Below are 22127 nucleotides of genomic sequence, written 5' to 3' on the forward strand. Positions count from 1 at the left end.
TTTTTGTTTGTTTGTTTTTGTTTTTTTTTAGGGGTGAAGTCCTAGATGTGTACCTCTGGGAGTCTATGCTTGAGTGTGAAATCCAAATGATTCAACCAGTCAATAAGAAACATAGCTTTTGTCCATTAAAATTCAAACAATACTATATGTTTATAGTCCTTCCAGTCTTGCAGAAATTCTTTTGGGCCCAAATCCATTTCTAATTTCAGACTATTTCCTCTGACCTTTCCTCCTGGAGGAAAGTGGTAAAAATTTTAGAATCATTAGTGTCTGTATATTCCTGCCTTAAACAAAGACAACAGTCTTCACTCTAATGTGTTCCAGTTTCTCAAGTATAACTCCAGTCCTTATCCTTATGGTGGCAGAAGCCGTACTTCTACAGTGTCAGAGAAAGATCTTTAACTTCAACTGAACTAATTCAAGAAAGTGTCTCTTCATAAGAACAGTGTCTTCAGGTTTATGTTGGAAATAAAAATATGTATCATAGTATCAACATTTTAATGAATTTTCCTATTAAGTTACACTCCTGAAATACTTGGATTCCAAATGAGATTATATTTTTATAAATAAGCGGTGTGTGTAGATAGCCAATGTATGTACTGTAAACTTTCTATTTTGGGACCCTATCCAGTAGGAGAGAACTCCACAGAACTGCTGTGTGATACAGCCCCCTGGAGTACACTGTTCAGGTGTTTGGAATCCTTCTAAGTCACAAGCAAATTGCTTTGGGAAATCAAATCTGGGGCCTAGAAACAGGAAGATAAAAAGTCACCTCTGAACATGCAAATAAATGACTTTCTTTTCTCCTAAACCTCGGTCTTATGCTTGGTATTGCATAAAGTTACATATAAGTTAACTGAGCTTATGGCAAGGGCATAAATTGAGGAAACAACTGAGGGCTGTGAATACACAAGTTTCATTTTTAGGTTGTTACTACAAATCCAGGGCATACAGTCACTATCCAATGTGTTGTGTGTATGTTTTATCTCTCATGGACAGTGTAACACATTGTCCTTCTCATTTTGACAGTAGTATTTGGAGCAGTAGATGTATACTACTGGTTGATGTGCTCTGTCTTCTTGATGTTGGTACTCTTTATTCTAGATTTTTGTTTTTGTTAGGCAACCGTCTGTAATTTAATTGGTATTCCAACTATAAAATAAATTCTAAAACCCATTATGGTGTCCTTGTGATAGGATAGAGCTGAATCACTTTGGGAGCTTGGTCTTTGAGAAGTTGATGAGTAGCCTTATCCCATAGGATACTTGCATTGGACTGGTACACTTTTATTAATGATTTTGACAAAGCTGTCAAATATATGCATTAAAATTTACAGATGCCAGAATAGGTGGTGTTAGAACTTAGTGATATAGCGGTCTTATAAACTTAAGTAGAATATGAAATATGATGGACCAGATTTATTGCTGCTGTTAGTCAATGGAGTTACATAAATTATGAATTTGACCCATGGTAAATCTCTCGGTAAAATGATGCGCTTGAGTATAAACAGTGTGCAAGATAAGTAAAATTTAAGTAGCCCTGAATTATTTAAAATATTTTAGGGAAAAGTTCTGATTTTAATAACAGACTCAGCAGGGGTAAATTGGCTCCATCCCGAACTTCAGCAGAGCTGTTTAGTTTACAACAACTGAGGATCCGGCCCAACAATTCAAGAGGATCCCCAAAGAAAAATGGGGCTTGTCCTTTTTTTCTTCATGATATCTAAAGAAGGCTGAAATGTTTTTCCCGAGAAAGGGATCTCTTTCCACTTGTGTTTTAGGTTAAAAATTCAAGTGCCCTCTAGGCTAGAGATGGTCTATGGTGATTGGAACACTAGAATAATGATGATGACATAGGAGTCAAAAAAAGGGGGAAAATTTTACTCTGAATATTTTTTTAAACTGTCGGGTTTGTTTGCATGTTTGTTTTTATTAATACCCACTTAACTTATGTGATGAACATCTGGATATAGAAAGCCTGTATTAAAGATTCAGCACCTTCATACTTTCAGTCAAGGTATTAGAGCTCACAGTAAACAACCCTGAGATCTCTGAGGTTATCCAGCCAAATCAGTGAACACCAAACTTGCCATTCCTGATATTTCGAAGGTTGAAAACTTTTCAGGCCTTCTTTCTGCATTACAAAGTAGCAAATAAGTACAGAAGCCCATTTTTTTAAAAGCCTGCACAAGTCAAATTTAAATTCTGAGCCTAGTAGTTATTAGCAGTAAAGAAAGCTAATGGGATGTTGACTAGTATCAAGCACAGTATGTTGCATAGATGCAAGGATGTTTAAAGATTTTTCAGATGAAGTATTTGAAGAAGCTAACAATAGTTATAAACTTTTGCCAGAAGGATCCATTTGAGGTCATTGGAAAGACCAAATATTGAGGACACATAAAAGAAGAATTTAAGAAGATGGTATTTTACAGGAAGTATTGAGTGGGTGAAGTGGGTTTCCTGTTGAGTTGATAGAGTCAAATGGTGTATTTAGGGTATTTAAAGAAAACTTGGATAGCGATATAAAGTTTAATAAGTTAAAGTGAGTTTCAGTTTTGTAGCTGAGCTCCTTTTGAGCAGGGTGCAAAGGAGTGCGGATGTGAGATAAATATTTTCTGCTTATGCTTTTTTTTCGGTTTTTGGGCATTTTATTTTTTTGAGCAGGGGAGAGGAGGTTGGTTTTCTGTTGGAGTGTTTTGCACAAAAAGTTTAAAAATCAACATTTGAAAGTGATGTGCAGTGGCGGGGAGGTTGGGTTTTTGTGCCCTTTTTTTACTGCTTTAGGATGTATAAAAGTGGCCTGTTTAAAAAAATTTAAATGATTTATCTTAGATATCTAAGGCATACAAAGTCTTGTTTCTTCCTTTATGCGTTTTTGAGATCTCTTTGGAGGACTAGACAACTAGAGTTGAATCTTTCTCATGCCTTAATTGAAGGGGTTGTAAATGTGAATCTTTCATAAAGACATTTTTCATATTTGTTCAAGTGTTTGAGGCATATCAAACACACACAGCAGTTATAATAAGTATTGTGACTAAAAATCCCTTTTCAGTTAATCAAGCTTCACTACTTTGGTACTTGTGGTGGCATGATCCTACTGATTGTCCAGTTATCCATAGATTGTTCCAGAAAATACAGGGTAGACAAAATCTGAATTTCTAATGCAGAAAAAAGTGGGAAAACCCCTTTTAGACAGTCTTTATACATCGTAAAAAGAAAAGAGAAAAAAAGAGGGGCAAGGAAATTTAAAAAAATGAATAGATGTAGGCACCAAACTATTCCAGCCACCAATGACCCAAGGCCTGTTTCTCTCTTAAACTGCAAATCATATCTTAATAAATAAACAAATGAATAAATAAAATAAAAAATTGCTATTAATAGGACAGTTTATCAAATTTTTTAAATGAAACCTTACTTATACAATCCCCTTATACAATTTTCAGAAACTTGCAGTTAAATCTAAAGCAAATGATCAGATAAAAATGTTCAATTATCTGAAAAAGAGGAAACTGCTGGAATGCAAAGAAAATTTTAATACACGTGATGTTGAGGAATTTGTAAATCTTTTAAAGCAGCATTTCTCAACGACCAGTCAGTGGAGCGGCACCAGTCCCTGGGATCTCTGGACAGTTTAAGAAGGCAGCATTCCAGTCCCTGGTATCAAAAAGGTAGAGAAACACTGTTTGTCTGGCTGAGAAGTCCTCACCAAAAAGTTTTTTAAGAAGAAATAGGTTAATGCATTAAAAATTTAAATATAAAGATACAACAGGGTATATTCATTTCTGAGCTGGTGTTATCAGGCATAGGACTGTAAGAGTAAGGGACTTCAGTCACTCAAATAATGTAGCCATCACACTAAAGATGTGTTTATTGCTGTTTATGAAATTAAATCGATGTAAAAATAAGGAAAGAAGTAGGGAGAAACAAGGTTACTGGCTTAGTAAAGCTACCATTAAACATTAGCGTTCTTAATTGGATTTGATTTTAACACTCCTTTTCTTGTAGAATTTTTTTTTTCAAAGCCAAAACATATAGGGATTAGTGTGATTTGAAAAATAGAGTTCAAAGGCATTAAAGGAAAGAAAGCGCTATATCAAACAGTATTTTCAGGGCATATACAGAGAATACTGTGTGTGCGAGCAAACTCCTTTTCTGTGCACATAGCCATTACTCAAGGCCTTGCAGGTATTCCTTAGAGCGTTCCTTTAGGTCCATTGGCCCTCTAAGGGGATCAGTATACAACTATCTTAAACAGAGTTACCCACACAGTTCACAACACTGAATTAGCTTTGATTTAATAAGTTTATTTAACTACAAGGAGATATACTTGTGTTCACTTACAACCTAAGTCATTAGTCAGAAATGGTTACACGAGATACAACAATAAAATGCTTCCTAGTACTAAAGTTTAACAAATTAGACTTGGTTCAAGGTGAAGTTCCTTACCACATGTTCCCATTAACATTGCTCACCAAATTGTCAGGACAGGATCTGCTGCAAAAGTCCAGAGTCTTTCTTTTATCTTCTTAGATAAAAGAGCAAGATATGGATAGGGAAAGATCACTTGGGGTGTTTTTGCCACTCACTTTTATAGCTCAGTCACCCTTTGAAATGCATTTTCCTGAGAGTTACCCCAAGTTAAAGTTTATTCACGCTATGAGGATGGAGACAAGAAGTCTGGTGGTGAAAGAGGTTCCTTGCTGTTTGTTCCTGTTCCCCTTCTTTACCACAGAATGGTCACTTGATAGATGATTCCCCATCCACTTGGATGACAACTGGCTAGAGGTGTAAGCTTGTGGGAGAGGCGTGTCTCTCTCGGCCCCAACCCAGCCCCCGCACGGACCAGCTGTGGCCATGGGAGAAGCATGTCTGTTGCGGCCCCAACCACATCCCGGCCCTGGACCTGCTGCAGTGGGGGAGAGGAACCCCTCCCCCCCAGCCCAGGTGCTGCTGCAGAGAGAGAGAGAGAGAGCTGGGGGGAGTCCTCTCTCTCCGCCATAGCCCTGGGGCAGCCTGCACCCCAAACCCCTGATCCCTGGCTCCACCCCAGAGCCCACACCCTCAGCCGGAGCCCTCCCCCAGACCCGAACCCTTTGCTCCAGCCCTGAGCCCCTCATCCCCGGCCCACCCCAGAGCCCGCATCCCCCGCCAGAGCCCGCACCCTCACCCCAACCCTCTGCCCCAGCCCTGAGCCCCCTCCCACACTCTGAACCCTCAACCCCATCACCACCACATGAATTTTGTTATGTGCCCCAATATGGAGGTATATAACAAAATTCATTCTGCACATGGGTAGGAAAAATTAGAGGGAACACCGCCCACAAAGTGTGTTTTGTACAAAGATGATTATAATGGTGTGTACAGTGTGAATGTGGGGTGTATTTGGTCACAATGACAGCTCTATTTGAAACAGTGAAAATACCAAGAGCCATATTCTTTAATTGAAAAAGGCTTTACCCAAGAGTTTAAATAAATGATTCAAAACTATTTTATTTTATTTTTATTTTATTAGGATGAAGTCAAACATTTGGGTATCCAAGTTCCTTAACTGAAACATGTTCTTTTCCTATTATGGTTTTTGTTTTGAATGGTTTTGTTTGGTGTGGGAGATGTGCTCACTCGTCTTTTTAACTGTTAATTAAATGGTACGGCTGTTCTTTATTTCAGATTGGCTTTTAAAGCAGTCAGTTACAGGAACTGAAATTAGTATATTCTGATGACTTTATTTGTATTATTGCAGGGCCCAGATACCCCAGTCAAATTGTGGCCGTAGTGTACTGGGCATTGTGTAAACACATAGGAAGAGACAGTTTCTTCCCCCAAAGAATGTACATTCAAAGACCCTGATCCTGCAATCAAAACAGTATGCGAAAACCTTTGTGATTGTATGGATACCCATTGATTCTTGTTCGAGTGATGTCCCTGTGGATGCTTCACTTTAGGTGTCAGTGCACCCCTGTGCCTGTAGCCGGAGATTTAAGGTAGCAGTGCCCAGTTAGGTCGCACATGCATGGTCCCCGTCTTGTGCCACTTCAGGCAGTTAACTGGTGCTGTGCGACACCCCCCCGCCCCCCCAGTTCCTTCTCTACCGTCTTTGGCTCGAGTCAGAGCACTTAGTAGCGCCTCACAGCTTAGGAATAGCTTAGCTTTCCCTTAGTTTTAGTTCTCAGAATAATTAGTCTTCCTATTTTATCTCCGTCTTTTTCTTCTTCTCTCCAAAAAAAAAAAAAAAGTTATTTTAATTTTTCCTCGTAGGGTTGTAGGTTTTCCTTTCTACTGCAACAACACGGTTAGCGTACCTCCTTTCCTTTATTTTTTACAGGGAGAGAACGCTACCTGAAAGTTATGCCTGGCTCCCCAGGGTTCAAATGCTTACCTACCTACAGGCTTTCTATACCTCTTTCAGATGGACATGCTGTGTGTCCAGTGTCTTGGACAGGCACATTTACTGCAGAAGTGCTCGCATTGTCACAATCTGAAAGCTCACACCAGAAAGGCAAGAGATCTCCAACTGAAACTTCTCCTCGTGGAGAAGTCTCTCCAGCAAGCGTCTGAACCTGAGGTATGCACCTCATGCGGTCAGAAATCGCCATCAGCAGCCTCTGATAAGGGTCCTTCCTCCACTGCACAGGTTCCTGATCAACCCTCCAAGAAGACAACAAAAATAGGGGAACCATGTCCCAGACTTTGGAGTTGGCCAAGAAAAGGTGCTCCACTCAAGAGCAAATGCTCCCAGTACCGACTGCACCAACCTTGTCAACAGCCAAAAGAGTGGGCCCCTTCGGCACTGTCGATGCCAAGAAACTGATACTGGGCACAGAAAAACATAAGAATGGCCATACTGAGTCAGACCAAAGGTCCATCTAGCCCAGTATCCTGTCTACCGACAGTGGCCAATGCCAGGTTCCCCAGAGGGAACAGGCAATGATCAAGTGATCTCTCTCCTGCCATCCATCTCCACCCTCCGACAAACAGAGGCTAGGTACACCATTCCTTACCCATCCTGGCTAATAGCCATTAATGGACTTAACCTCCATGAATTTATCCAGTTCTCTTTTAAACACTGTTATAGTCCTAGCCTTCACAACCTCCTCAGGCAAGGAGTTCCACAAGTTGACTGTGCGCTGTGTGAAGAACTACTTCTTTTTATTTGTTTTAAACCTGCTGCCCATTAATTTCATTTGGTGGCCCCTAGTTCTTGTATTATAGGAAAAAGTAAATAACTTTTTCTTACCTACTTTCTCCACATCACTCATGATTTTATATACCTCTATCATATCCCCCCTTAGTCTCCTCTTTTCCAAGCTGAAAAGTCCTAGCCTCTTTAATCTCTCCTCTTATGGGACCCATTCCAAACCCCTAATAATTTTAGTTGCCCTTCTCTGAACCTTTGCTAGTGCCCCTATATCTTTTTTGAGATGAGGAGACCACATCTGTACTCAGTATTCAAGATGTGGGCGTACCATCGATTTTATATAAGGGCAATAATATATTCTCTGTTTTATTCTCTATCCCCTTTTTATTTTGATTCCTAACATCTTGTTTGCTTTTTTGACTGCCTCTGCACACTGCGTAGACATCTTCAGAGAACTATCCACGATGACTCCAAGATCTTTTTCCTGATTCGTTGTAGCTAAATTAGCCCCCATCATATTGTATGTATAGTTGGGGTTCTTTTTTCCAATGTACATTACTTTACATTTATCCACATTAAATTTCATTTGCCATTTTGTTGCCCAATCACTTAGTTTCCTCCGCCCAAAGGATTTCTCTGTTTTGTCAGTACCAGAGTCTCCCATCCTTGGCACCAACGGTACCTCGGTACCTGCAGCACTTAGTCAACCCAGTTCTCCACCTCTGCTCCACAGTTCTCCAGTGATGATGAGGATGGAGATGAGGATGCAGGGCAGTCTCCACTACATTCCTCCTCTATGGCTGCTCCTACCACGCGGTGCCCCTACGTACATGAACTACCCAGTATACATTCCCAACCAGCCCTGGATGCCCACTATGCCCTTCCAACCGCAATGGCCTTTGGGCTACATACCCAAAACAACAACAGGGCATACCTGTTGGCCTTTCCACAGCTGACACACATCATGTGCCTTTTATTGATGCCACAGGGCCCACCCTGCACCTCTGACCAGGGAGCTCAAGAGGAGGAGGAGGAGGAATTCTCTGATCCAGCTAATCCTCCTGAAGTCCACTTTTCCTCATTCTCACTGGATGACACTGTTATGCCCCCACCTCTCACTACAGGTGATAATTTTAAACAATTTCAAGACCTCTACAAGAGGTCCACTTCACTGGACGTCTCCCTGGAAGAAGTCCAGGAATCGCAACACAAACTAGAACAGGAGTACTTGTGGCACCTTAAAGACTAACAAATTTATTTTAGCATGAGCTTTCGTGAGCTACAGCTCACTTCTTCGGATGCATAGAATGGAACACCCAGACAGGAGATATTTATACATACAGAGAACATGAAAAGGTGGAAGTATGCATAACAGGAAAAGTCTAATCAATTGAGATGAGCTATCATCAGCAGGAAGAAAAAAAACTTTTTGAAGTGATAATTAAGATGGCCCATAGAAGGTGTGAGGAGAACTTAACATAGGGAAGTGTAATGACTCAACCATTCCCAGTCTCTGTTTAGGCCAGAGTTAATTGTATCTAATTTGCATATTAATTCAAGTTCAGCAGTTTCTCTTTGGAGTCTGTTTTTGAAGTTTTTTTGTTGCAAAATTGCCACCTTCAAGTCTGTCACTGAGTGGTTAGAGAGGTTGAAGTGTTCTCCCACTGGTTTTTGAATGTTATGATTCCTGATGTCAGATTTGTGTCCATTTATTCTTTTGCGTAGAGACTGTCCGGTTTGGCCAATGTACATGGCAGAGGGGCATTGCTGGCACATGATGGCATATATCACGTTGGTAGATGTGCAGGTGTACGAGCCCCTGATGGCGTGTCTGATGTGATTAGTTCCTATGATGGTGTCACTTGAATGGATATGTGGACAGAGCTGGCATCTGGCTTTGTTGCAAGGATAGGTTCCTGGGTTAGTGTTTATGTTGTATGGTGTGCGGTTGCTGGTGAGTATTTGCTTCAGGTTGGGAGGCTGTCTATAAGCGAGGACTGGCCTGTCTCCCAAGATCTGTGAGAGTGAGGGATCATCTTTAAGGATAGGTTGTAGATCTTTGATGATGCGCTGGAGAGGTTTTAGTTGGGGGCTGTAGGTGATGGCTAGTGGCGTTCTGTTATTTTCTTTTTTAGGCCTGTCCTGTAGTAGGTGGCTTCTGGGTACTCTTCTGGCTCTGTCGATCTGTTTTTTCACTTCAGCAGGTGGGTATTGTAGTTTTAAGAATGCTTGATAAAGATCTTGTAGGTGTTTATCTCTGTCTGAGGGATTGGAGCAAATGCGGTTGTATCTTAGAGCTTGGCTGTAGACAATGGATCGTGTGGTGTGTCCGGGATGGAAGCTGGAGGTATGTAGGTAAGTATAGCGGTCAGTAGGTTTCCGGTATAGGGTGGTATTTATGTGACCATCGCTTATTAGCACAGTAGTGTCTAGGAAATGGACCGCTTGTGTGGATTGGTCTAGGCTGAGGTTGATGGTGGGATGGAAATTGTTAAAATCACGGTGGAATTCCTCGAGGGCTTCTTTTCCATGAGTCCAGATGATGAAGATGTCATCAATGTAGCGCAAGTAGAGTAGGGGCGTTAGGGAACAAGAGCTAAGGAAGCGTTGTTCTAAGTCAGCCATAAAGATGTTGGCATACTGAGGGGCCATGCGGGTACCCATAGCAGTGCCACTGACTTGAAGATATATATTGTCCCCAAATGTGAAATAGTTGTGGGTGAGGACAAAGTCACAAAGTTCAGCCACCAGGTTAGCCGTGATATTATCGGGGATACTGTTCCTGATGGCTTGTAGTAGTTGCATCCGACGAAGTGGGTATTCACCCACGAAAGCTCATGCTCCAAAATGTCTGTTAGTCTGTAAGGTGCCACGGGATTCTTTGCTGCTTTTACAGATCCAGACTAACACGGCTACCCCTCTGATAGTTGACATACTGCACCCATCAATTTCATCTAAAATCGCCCTTCCCATGAATGATGCGATTATGGACCCTGTGAAGTTGCTCTGGCTAACCCCTGCAATGATTCCACCTACCTGTAAGAGGTCTGATTAAAAAAATACTAATTGCCTACAAATGGCTCTGAATTCCTTTTTTGTCATCCAACACCGAATTCATTGGTGGTTAATGCCGTCAATGAATGGGGTAGGCAACAATACTACAGAGACACTCGTTCTGACAAAGACTGGAAATGACTTAATCTTTTCGGCCCCAAAGCATATTCTTGTGTGACATTGAGAATTGCCAACTATGTGGCCTCATTGGCAAAGTATGACCACAATAATTACGCAAGTCTCTCTGAATTTACTGCCTTTATTCCAGATGACAAATAAGAACAATACAAATCACTCATCACGAAAGGTCAACTCATAACCAGGATAACGTTATAAGCTGCCCTTGATTCAGCAGATTCAGCTGCGAGATCCATAGAAACTGCAATTGTTATGAGACGAGCCTCCTGGCTCCATCTGGATTCCCAAAACCAGCACAGTTGATGTGGAGGACTTACTGTTCGAGGGATCCAAACTTTTCATGGATAAAACTGATGAGTTGTTACGCACTCTTAAGGACTCTAAAGTGACATTGCAATCTCTGGGCATTGACACACCTAAGATCAAAAGATGCAAGATGACACGGCACTTATCAAGCCCCTCAGTTATTCTGATTTCTCCTCACCACCCCTGTATGCACATCACAATAGATACTATGACCAGCAGGGTCAGAAGTAAAAAACCTCGAGGAGATGGCAACCTGCTCCTTTGAATACTACTTCACAACCGTCAACTTCCAGACAACAAATTTGAGGCTTTGGTCAAGGGCCTGAGAACTCCATCTCTTTCAACGCTGGAACCATCTACACCTTTCAAGACCTTTGGAGATCGCCTGAACCCATTTTACCCAATCTGGCGGAGTATTACATCAGACAGATGGGTATTAGAAATTATCAAAACTAGTTACTCCATCCCCCTTATCTCCAAACCTTCTACCCACCCGTCTTCCCTGTCCCTCTTCAAGGACCCCCTCATGAGCATCTACTGCAAGAAGAGATAACCCATCTCATGTCTCTAGGAGCAGTAGAACCCATACCATCCGAGTACAGAGGCAAGGGATTCTATTCACACTTTTTTCCTCACACAGAAAAAAAACAGGAGGTTGGAGGCCTATCTTCGACTTATGGCAACTCAACAAATTTGTGAAAACACAGCAATTCAGAATGGTCACACTGAGCACCATTATCCCAGCGTTGGAAAGAGAGGGAACTGGTTCTCGGCCCTTGACCGCCAGGATGCATATTTTCATATATCCATCCATTCCTCACATTGAAAATTCCTACAATTTGCAATAGGGTAGGACCATTTCCAATACAAAGTGCTGCCCTTTGGCCTTTCCACTGCGCCTTGGGTATTCTCAAAGGTACTCGTCGTAGTAGCTGCCTGTCTACGCAGAGAGGGAATTATGATTTTCCCTACCCTGGACAACTCTCTGTTGAAAGCACCAACAAGACAGGTAGCCCTAAAATCCACCAAACGCACAATAACAGTGTTCACCAGGTTAGGCCTTCAGATAAACATGCAAAAATCCACTCTAACACCAGTTCAACACCTGGAATTTATGGGAGCGGACCTCAACTCCCTTGAGGCAACAGCCTCACTTACCAACAAAACAATATCTGACTCAAAACAATTTGATCTCCACAGCACAAAACAGCCCACAAGTGTCTTCCAGAACTTGTCTACAAATTCTAGGCCACATGGCTGCCATGACCTTTGTCGTCCAACACGCAGGATTACATATGTGGTGCATAGAAACCTGTCTCCGAACAAATTGAGTCCCACACAAGCACAGTATAAACTTGTATTTCACCATACTAGAAACAGTCAAAGATTCTCTTTTGTGGTGGACCAACCTGGACAACATCTGCAGAGGGGTGCCCTTCTTACCGTCCATCACTATCACCACAGATGCTTCCCGCCTAGGATGAGGAGCACATCTGCAACCACACTCTATACTTGGCCAATGGTCCACAACAAAGTCTCATCTTTATATAAACCTCCTAAAACTGGGAGTGGTTCGGAACTCTTGTTCCCACTTCCTACTGCTAATCAGAGACAAGACAGTACAGATTCTCACAGACAATGTAGCTTGTATGTTCTACATAAACAGACAAGGGGAAGCGCAATCACACTCCCTCTGTGTGGGAGCCATGTGCTTTGGCACTGGTGGATCAAGCACAATGTATTATGGCTTCATTCCCACCTGGCTGCCTGAACACCATGGCAGATACCCTAAGCAGGAAGTTTTACCAGGACCACGAGTGGGAGTTGAACACACCAGTACTCTTAAACATTTTCCAAACGTGGGGTTTTCCAACTATAGATCTTTTTGCAACTGTGCAAAACACCAAACACCCCCAGTTCTGCTCCAGAACTTGGCCCATGCTCTCTGGGCGATGTCTTTCTCATCAAATGGAATGCTCCCCTACTATACACCTTCCTTCCTACTCCCCTCCTAGCTGCGTGCTTCACAAGATCAAACAAAACAGATCAAGAGTGATTCTAATAGCCCCTACAAGGTCACAACAAACATGGTACCCTTATCTCCTCCACATGGCAGTCTGCCCACCACGCACACTGCTTTTCCTACCTCGGCTACTATCACAAGACGTGGGTCACATCATCCATCCGGATTCTCAATGGCTCCATCTCAAAGTGTGGCTACTGCATGGCTCTTAGACCCTGAAATGACATGTTCTGCAGACGTACAAAACATCTTGTTAAACAGTCGTAGGACAACTACTAGACTCACATACATAAGTGGAGGCAATTCAATTCATGGTGCTGACACAAACAGACCAAACCCCTCTCAGCCCCTTTACCACTCATTCTAGACTACTTGCTGGAACTGAAACTGACCGGCATTTCCATGAGTTCCATTCGTGTGCATCTATCAGCCGTCAGGGCGTTCCATCATAAAGTAGATGGATTCCCTACTTTTATGCATCCATTCGCTAAACGCTTTCTTAAGGACCTCTCCTGTTCCTACCCAGATATTTGGAATCCCACCGCACATGGGACCTCACTTAGTCCTCCATGACCTCACCGGCCCTCCCTTTGAGCCCATGACTACAAGCTCCCTCCTACATCTTTCCATGAAGGTTGCATTCCTAGTGGCCATTACATCCGCCAGAAGGGTGGGAGAACTGGCAGCTCTCATTGCCAACCCACCTTACACGATCTTTTTCAAAGATAAAGTATCCCTGAGATCAAATCCCACGGTTCTACCTAAAGTTGTCTCATCCTTTCACCTCAACCAAACAATATACTTCCCAACATTTTTTCCTAAACCACATGTGGACAAATGACCGTCCAGATTACACACCCTGGATATTCGCAGGACTACCACCTTCTGCACTGATAGAACAAAATCTTTCCGCAAATCTCCAAAACTGTTTGTTTCAATCATCGAACAATCAAATGGTAACATCATTTCCAAACAATGTCTATCCAAATGGATATCATACTGCATAAAACTGTTACCTCCAGCATGAACGACAACCCCCTATGGGGATCTGCACACATTCTACCAGAGGCCTATCAGCCTCCATAGCATTTCTTAATAATATTCCCATCACTGAAATCTGTAGGACCGCAATCTTAGCCTCTCCACACACATTTACCCAACATTACACTTTGCAACAACATGCATCTTTCGATACTTTGTTCGGACATACTGTACTTTCATCTGCTATGACTTCCGCTCCAAAGCTACCTCCTTCCACCAGAGGGCACTGCTCTGAAGTCACCTAAAGTGGAGCACCCACAGGGACATCACTCAAAGAAGAGACCATTACTCACCTCATGCATTAACAGAGGTTCTTTGAAATGTGAGTCCCTGTGGGTGCTCCACTACCCTCCCTCCTCCTCTCTATCTGCATGGCTCCAATTGTAGGGTCAGTTCCAAAGGTAAGACAAGATATAACAAGTAAGGATAACAAACAAGAGAGGGAGGTTTAGGAGTAACAGTGACAGGCACATGTAGTTATGTAGACTAGTTAAATGTACAATTTGGTGTCATGAGTCTTTAATATATAAATATATTAATTATACCACAAATTTCTACTGGTCACCTGCCTATACGTTATTATTTAGTAATTAACTGTAGGCATCATGATAGGACTTGGTTTCAAGGAAAGGCTAGTGCTTAGAAAAATGCATGATACTGATCTGTGAACAAAACACCTTCTTAAAATATTGTCTATACAGATCACTCTTGGGATGTGCCTATGACAGAGTCTTCTAGAAAGTTTTGGTCGTTGGAATTGTGTGGATACTTCCTCATGGACCTGTTTGGACTTGTGATTATACAAGGAAGTCACTGCCCCTCAGTTTTGTACAGGCACTGCAACATCTAATTGCTTACACATTTATTTTGAATACTAAGAAACTGATAACCTTTTATCTGATGCAGGAGCAATCCATGATAGTTGAATACCAGAGTTCACAAACTGATCTTGAGTCTAACCGAATAAGTTAGATGAAACATGACTTTCATATATGAACTATTTAGAGCTGGAATATCCTGTTTATATCAGGCAAAATTTCCCAGTGGTCTAGGCTAAGCAAAAATTGCAGAAAAGATGCATTATAAAAAGCAGCTCTAAGAAATCTTATGTCCTATAGAGTGGACACTGAAAGCACCTCAGTATTCTATTGTAAGAAATTATAGGGCCAAATTCAGAAGTGTTGTGTAATTGGTGTAATTTGTACATTGGTAAATTAGTATGAGACTAAAGGACTCTGTATTAATGTAACTTATACACTAAGGGGCCCAGAATCAAGTGTAAAATGCACAAATTTAGATTCCCATCAACGTTAGACTTGCCTCTGAATTAAACACATGGTATTTTAAAACACTTTTTATATCTCCTACAATTGGGTCTGCAAAGACCTGTTTTAACCTGTAATTAAAAGTTCAGTTTAAATTATACAAAATACATGGCCACCCCACCCCAAATAAAGAAATTGCAATGAACAATATCAAACAAAAGAGGAAAAGATGCAGAATAAAAGTTAGAAATACCCAAAGAAGGGAAGTTTGGTGGGGAAACAAAATAAGAAGAAATAAGCACATACTCCAGTGTCCTTAGACAAATAAACTAAGATAAGTAGACTTTTGTTTCCATCCACTATGCAGCATAAATGCTTATAGGGACAAGCCTTAGGGACCTGCAAGGAAATCTTTAGTAATATATTTTCTACCCCAGAGAGAGTCTTATTTTGTGAAGCCTTTTATTTTGTAGGGTTTTTTTGTTTGTTAAGATTCTGCATGTTGTATATGTGACATAATAGCACTAATATAGCACTTTGCATCTTTAAAGCACTGACTTGTGTTCAGTAGTAGGCAAAACAACATTTAAAAAACCTTTAAAAGAAAATTGTTTTCCCACTCCAAACAAAAATAGTGAGAGTGAGAAAAGTGGATAACAGAGGGTTGTCCAAACCCCTCTTGGAAACTGTAGGATGTTTTTTCCCCCTCCCCTGTATACTCTTTTCCCTTTTCTTTTATTCTTTCCTCCCTCAAGAGCCCTGTGTTTTGTGCCAACCATCCCTTCCAGCCCTGAAGGACTGCATGCAGTTCTTTGGAGTCCTGTGGATTTTACATATTTTAATAAGGTTTAAAGTCACCTCTATTGACTTTATATTTTAAGTTCAGCTTGTTTCATATGTATTTAGATAAGTTGTTTCTATGTTCAGTATTGTCTCTTTACACACTTTTGTAAATTAAAATGATGTAAACATGATGACAAAATGTTAATGAAACAGCCATTAGTATATTGTGTTGAAGCAGGCCACTGGCCTTATGAAATGCTCTGGTGGCCCGTAGTTTGGGAACCGCTGTCCTCAGGGGATTATTGAATAATGATACAGTGTGCTCCCTCCACATATAAGCTGATTTTTTTTATTCCAATTTTTATTATTAAAAATCCCCCTAAACCTTAAGGTAAGGAAATATTATTTATATGCCTATTCTATGACCCTTACTATCAAATATTTAAGGACAATATTTATTATTACTTTGAGGTGCCTTCTGCATATTCTCACTTGTGATATCAAGGTTCTTGTGCCATGTGCTTCCAAAAAATTCAAGAGAGCAATGACTGTTGTGACCATTACCCTTCCCCTTTACTCCCTCTCTGCTTGTTCAGAATTCCGAGGGTATGAAAGGGAGGGTCCCTTTTGTCTGCTGAATGTACACACAAGCTTGAATTCGCTCAGTGCCCTAAATACTTCCATCATCATCATCACTTCTTGTTCTTCTGCATTTTTGGGGATTATTTTTGTTGTTAGTTAGCTAGTCAGTTTAAAAAGAAAGCCAAGGGTGCTCATACGTCATGAGCATTGCCTGGGCCGTTGGAGTGTGGGAGAGCCCTCTGAAATCTTGCTTGACAAGGGAAGTTCTTTAGGCCCAGTCAACTAAGGGCAGATCTACGCTACTGCGTAAATCAATCTAACTTGCGTCACTCAGGAGTGTGAAAAAGATACCCCCCCCCCGAGCGATGCACATTTCAGTGACCTAAACACTGTCCACACTGATGCTATGTCGGTGGGAGATGCTCCCTTGTGGACATAACTTCCATCTCTTGCAGAGGTGGAATAATTATGCCAACGGGAGAGCACTCTTCCATCAGTAAAGAACGTCTTCACCAGATGCACTACAGCAGTACAGCTGCATCGATGTAACCCTTCCCATGTAGATCTGCCCTAAGTCTAACACTGTGTTAGTTCAGTATTGACTCTCTGGTGGTTAAAAAGGCATTCAGGTGCTCAGTCTACAGAGTTCCTTGAGCAAGTATAAATAATATTCAAAGGTGGTACTCTCAAAGAACTACAGTGAGTAACTTTTCTATCTCAAAATCCATTTTACAGTAACAATTTAACTGTGATGTACAAAATATATTTATGAATTCTTGGCATATATGTAATTAATCATATATGTTTATATTCCAAGATGTGCATATCTTAGTGATGAATTTGTATGTTTGTCGGTGTCTTAAATTCATTAATACCTTACTTTTAAACAAAGTTTTTTGTATGAGAATTTCCTAGTTTTAAAATAAAGATTTTGAATCTAGTTCTGTTTTTACAAACAAACTAGCTTCTACTGTAGCCGTTTAAGCAGTTGAATACTTAAAATTTTCAACTCATAAAAGCATTAAGCTCACTGAAATGGCAATGCTAGAAATTAGCTTGCTAGTAGAAGTAGAAAATGTTTAGGAGCTCCACAGATTCAGTATTTACCCCTTGATCCTGATGACCCCTTTTTGTGGACTTTTACATCCACCTAGTGGAGTTAGGAATTAATGACTACATTAGACAGGCACCTTCTCATGCATTTCTCCTTTTTCCTGGCTGCTCTGTACACTCTGTGGTCCAATCCACAGCTTCCTACTCATTTCCCATAGTGTTGGTTGTAAGCCAGGTCAAAGCTTCTTTTAGGGACAAATCAGGGTAGCTGAGACCAAGCTGGCTGAAATCTGTTTGGTAGCAAATCTGGGGCTTGGAATTGTGGCTGTAGGATGGGACCCCTCAGCTTAGGGTTTGGATTGGCCAAGGAGGAGGGCTCTAGAGATAGGGAAGTAGAGATTTGTGCTTTCTTTCAGACTTTATGTATTCAATGAATAGAGCCTTCTCTAGTCAGGGCTTGAAGATTTTCATTGTCTCCAAGCTCTAATTAGGTTCACATGAAATCCTTTGACGTCAAGGGGAAAAAGCTGGACCTTCAGTTTAAAGCTATGTCTGCTGGATGTGAAAAGTTTTTCAGAGTAGCCCCATGCCCTGGTCCAGCCCCATTCTGTAGTCTTTCAGCAAGTCTCCAGTTCTGCGTCCGCACAATCATGCTGTATCCACAAAGGCATCCCTGTTCCTCGCTGATTTTTCCAGCCTTGAAGCCACAGACAGCCTTGCTCTCCAGCTCAGCTCTAAGCTGCCCTTCACCCTGGCTCCTTCCATGACCCTCAAGGACAATGCTACCTCCCTACTAAGATTTTAAAATACTTACCCCAAAATCATTCTCAGAGCTGGGACTCCCCTGCTGTTATAGTATATTGCAGAGGTCTTAAACTCAAATGACCATAAGGGCCACATGAGGTCTAGTGCATTGTCCCAAGGGCCGCATCACTGACACCTCCACCCTCACTGCCCCAGGCCCTGCCCCCACTCCACCCCTTCCATGAGGCCCCACCCCTGCCCCGCCTCTTCCTACTCCTTCCCTGCCCCTTTCCACCCCCTTTCCCAAAGTCCCCACACCAATGCTGCCCCTTCCCTGTCACTAGGGGGTGCAGGGTGTGGCAGGGTCTCAGGGCAGAGAGTTGAGGTGCAGGAGGGGTGTGAGGTGCAGCAGAGGGCTCAGGGCAGGGAGTTGGGGTGCAGGAGGGGTGTGGGGTACGGCAGGGGGTTCAGGGCAGGGAGTTGGGGTGCAGGAGGGGTGTGGGGTACGGCAGGGGGTTCAGGGCAGGGAGTTGGGGTGCAGGAGGGGTGCAGCAGGGAGTTGGGGTGCAGGAGGAATGCGGGGTGCGAGCTCCAGCCCGGCGCTACTTACCTAGAGCGGCTCTGGGGCAGCAGCAGCACGCATTGGGGCCAGGGCAGGCTCCTGGCCCTGCTCCGCTCCAGGAAGCAGCCCGGAACCATAGCCCCTGGGGGAGGAGGGTGGGCAGAGGGCTCCGCTGCTGCTCCTCCAGGTACCTCCCACGAAGCTCCCATTGGCCGTGGTTCCCTATTCCTGGCCAATAGGAGCTGCAGGGGGTGGTACCTTGAAGCGAGGCAACACAGGAGCCCTCTGCCTCCTCCCTCCTCCCCTCCAGCCCGAAGGGACGTGCTGCCAGCCGCTTAAGGGAGCGGCGCGGGGCTCATGGCCCCGCGGGGGGCAATCCGCCCCTGGGCTGTAGTTTGCCCACCCCTGGCCTGGAGGTAGGCAGGGGGGCGGGTGGGGGCACAGGGAGCTTGGCGGGCCACACAGAAGAGCCCCGCAGGCCACGTGTTTGAGACCCCTGGTATATAGCAAGTCAATAGTAGGCAGAGTAGGGAATTTGTGGACTTGGATAGCATTAAGGAAGTCAGTGTGATGGACTGGCTAGAGGCTGTTGTTGTAGAATGGGGATGGAGCTAAGGAGCAGGGATTTTTTTGGAGGCTGGAGCTAGTCAACCTGTGATAAATGATAAATTAATGGAGGTCCATCAATGGCTATTAGCCAGGATGGGCAGGTCTGGTGTCCCTAGCCTCTGTTTTCCCGAAGCTGGGAATGAGTGACAGGGAATGGATCACTTGATGATTACCTGTTCATTCCCTCTGCGGCACCTGGTATTGGCCACTGTCAAAAGACAGGATACTGGGTTAGATGGACCTTTGGTCTGACCCAGTAAGGCCAGTCTTATGATTGGGTGATAGCTGGAGGAATGGAGCAAGGCTGGTAGCTGTAGCCAGGAAGCAGGGCTCATCTGAAGGTTAAAGAGCAAGAAAGAGAGTCCAGCAGGGAAGAGGGGCCTTATATTGCAGACAGTGAAGCAACTGAAGTTTGCATTTTCAATTTTAAATGCTTCAATTCTTAAATGGCTGTGCTGTAGCCAGTAGAGAGGAAGGATGATCTAGTGGTTAGGGCAGTGGCCTAAGACTATGGAGAGCTGGGTTCAAATCCTTTATTGTTATCTCTGTGCCTCAGTTCCCCATCTGTAAAATGGGGACAATAGTGCTTGCCCTACCTCAGAGGGGTGTTCTGAGGATAAATATATTAAAGATTGTGTGGCGCTCAGATACTATGGTAATGGGGGCCATTATAAGTACCAGAGAGAGAGAGAGGTTAATGACAAGAAGGTATCTCTTGGTGTAAACAGAAGCAGTTATAAGTAATGTAAATAACTTTATTTTTATTTTTTAAACTCCCTTTTATACTGAATTTTTTGTACATATACTTAGTTTCAGCTGTTAAGGCCAAGGAATTTGTAAGTTAGAGGGATCTGAGAAAAAAAATTGAGTAGGTGCACATTTCAAAAGAAGGTCTTTTGAAATGACTTCAGATTCCAGAAGTGATAACCAGAAGATTAACCATAGGAGAAACTGGCATAAGTTTTCTGATCATATATCTAATTTTCAGACCTGACTACGGGATTTAGTCACCATTGTAATTGCAGATCTCAGTACTATGGAGCTGCCAACAACACCTCCATATGTTCACATTTATATATTAGTCTTTACAGAATCTGTCATCTCCATCCCATATGTTCTGTGGAGCAAAACAGATGCACTAATAGTCTGACCATACACCTCACTTCCCTGAAACATGAACAATTATTTTTAAACAATGAAACCTAAGTCTAGGTATACTTAATCCTACCTGAGCATGGGAGTAGGGGATAAACTAGATGACCTCTTCAGGTCCCTTCCAGCTCTATATTTCTATGATTTTAATAAGCATTTCAGTTAAATCATTGCTGGTGCTAGCCCATTGGGGGCCTTAAGCAGAAATATTTCCCCCTGATTACACAGAACACATACTAATAATTAATATGGAGCCCCCTTAAGCTACTTGGGGCCCTAAGCTGTTGCTTAGTCTGCTTATGCCTAGTGCTGGCTCTGGGTTAAATTCAGTTAACTTAAAAAAGTTAATTAAGGGTTTCTGAATCAGCATTGGCTTTTAAGATATTGGAGACTCTCAGTGAAGTTAGTCTGGAGCTAGTGGATTAAGTTCCAGTCTACTCCTGTGTTTGTTTGTAATGAAGCTGCATCTGTTCATCATGACAGCGAATTATCACATTTTGTGTTGTAATGGCTCCTAAAGAAGCAGGTCCTTTTAAATGCTCATCAGGTTGGGCATGAAATAGACACATGAAAATTTGGGGTTGTTGCATTAATTTTGAGAACACTTCTCCCCTTTAGACTTCGGATATTGCAGATACATAGAACCAGTCTCCTACCAAATCCATATCTCCTACATTTTTTATCCATAACTCTTAAGTCATTCCTAAAGTGAGCACCTTCTATGTAGCGTTTGTTATAGATTTATTTCTGCCTAATTGCTTTCATAGAAATTCTAAGGAAAAAAGTCACAATTGGAACAATTAGACTACAGATGGTACAAACTGAGGAATAAAATAGTTGATTTCAAAGTATTATGCCTTTTGGTTTTAGGTAGCAGTGATGGTTCAGAACTTAGTGAAGAGACTTCGTGGCCAGCATTTGAAAGGTAAGAAAAACTGCTACATCTAAACCTATATCTCCAACTCCATTCAGACCTCACTAGTTTAAACCTATCACTCAACTCCTTGCAAATGAAGTGTAATGTTAGTGGTGTGCAGGACTCAATTATGTAATAAACTGGGTAACAGCCATTGCTTCTAGAGTACAGTGTACCCTTTGGTTCTTGTCAAGCCAGTTTAGGGAGCAGCACCTTCTGGTTATCAGCTAACAGAGAGCTTTGTCACCTTAATGGCTTATTGCTCAACTTTGTCTCCTGAATTAACTGGACCACCACCAAACCCCAACAGATTTCCTTTTCATGAATACCGGCATCTCCTGTTGAATATCCTTAACATCGTTTGCCTCTCCTGTTTCAACATCTTCACTAGCCCTCAGACCTCCTCTATGTATCTCTTCTATTCCTGGCTCCCTGCATTCCTACCAAAGTCCTGCTGCTCTGGCTGCTCCTTACTCTGCTGCCTGCTCTCTCCTATTCCCCCACTCTATCTCCTGATTACTCCTCCGTCTGCTAATCCTGAAGCAATCCCAGCTATCACTGCCTATCCTATCTAATGTAGACTTTTTATATCATGCTCATTACCATAGTATATGAACACTGTCCAGGTGTCATTGACCACTGTAATCCAACCCCCTAAGTATTCAAAAGTGAGATGAGGTGTTAAATAATTACAGTTGAAAATAGTAAAAATTGGAAACTTAATGTTTTCCTGCAAGCTATTAAGTTGAAACATGAATAAAGTGT

The 22127-nt window shown here is 42.3% G+C and overlaps 1 protein-coding gene across 6 annotated transcripts in view; it reads left to right on the forward strand.

Moving 5' to 3' along the window:
- The window catches only part of RALGPS2 (Ral GEF with PH domain and SH3 binding motif 2), a 310247-nt gene that overhangs the window by 235598 nt on the left and 52522 nt on the right, over nt 1–22127 (forward strand). For 3 of the 6 annotated variants that reach the window (XM_039483899.1, XM_039483897.1, XM_039483900.1), the window contains 2 exons: nt 3575–3667; nt 21317–21371. In XM_039483899.1, coding sequence (XP_039339833.1) covers nt 3575–3667; nt 21317–21371 — 148 coding nt within the window. Of the gene's footprint in view, nt 1–324; nt 1017–3574; nt 3668–21316; nt 21372–22127 lie in introns of those variants that run through there. The other 3 variants (XM_039483901.1, XM_039483902.1, XM_039483903.1) reach the window with 2 other exon arrangements.

The sequence above is a fragment of the Mauremys reevesii genome, linkage group 8 (assembly GCF_016161935.1).
Source record: "Mauremys reevesii isolate NIE-2019 linkage group 8, ASM1616193v1, whole genome shotgun sequence".
Classification (NCBI taxonomy): domain Eukaryota; kingdom Metazoa; phylum Chordata; order Testudines; family Geoemydidae; genus Mauremys; species Mauremys reevesii.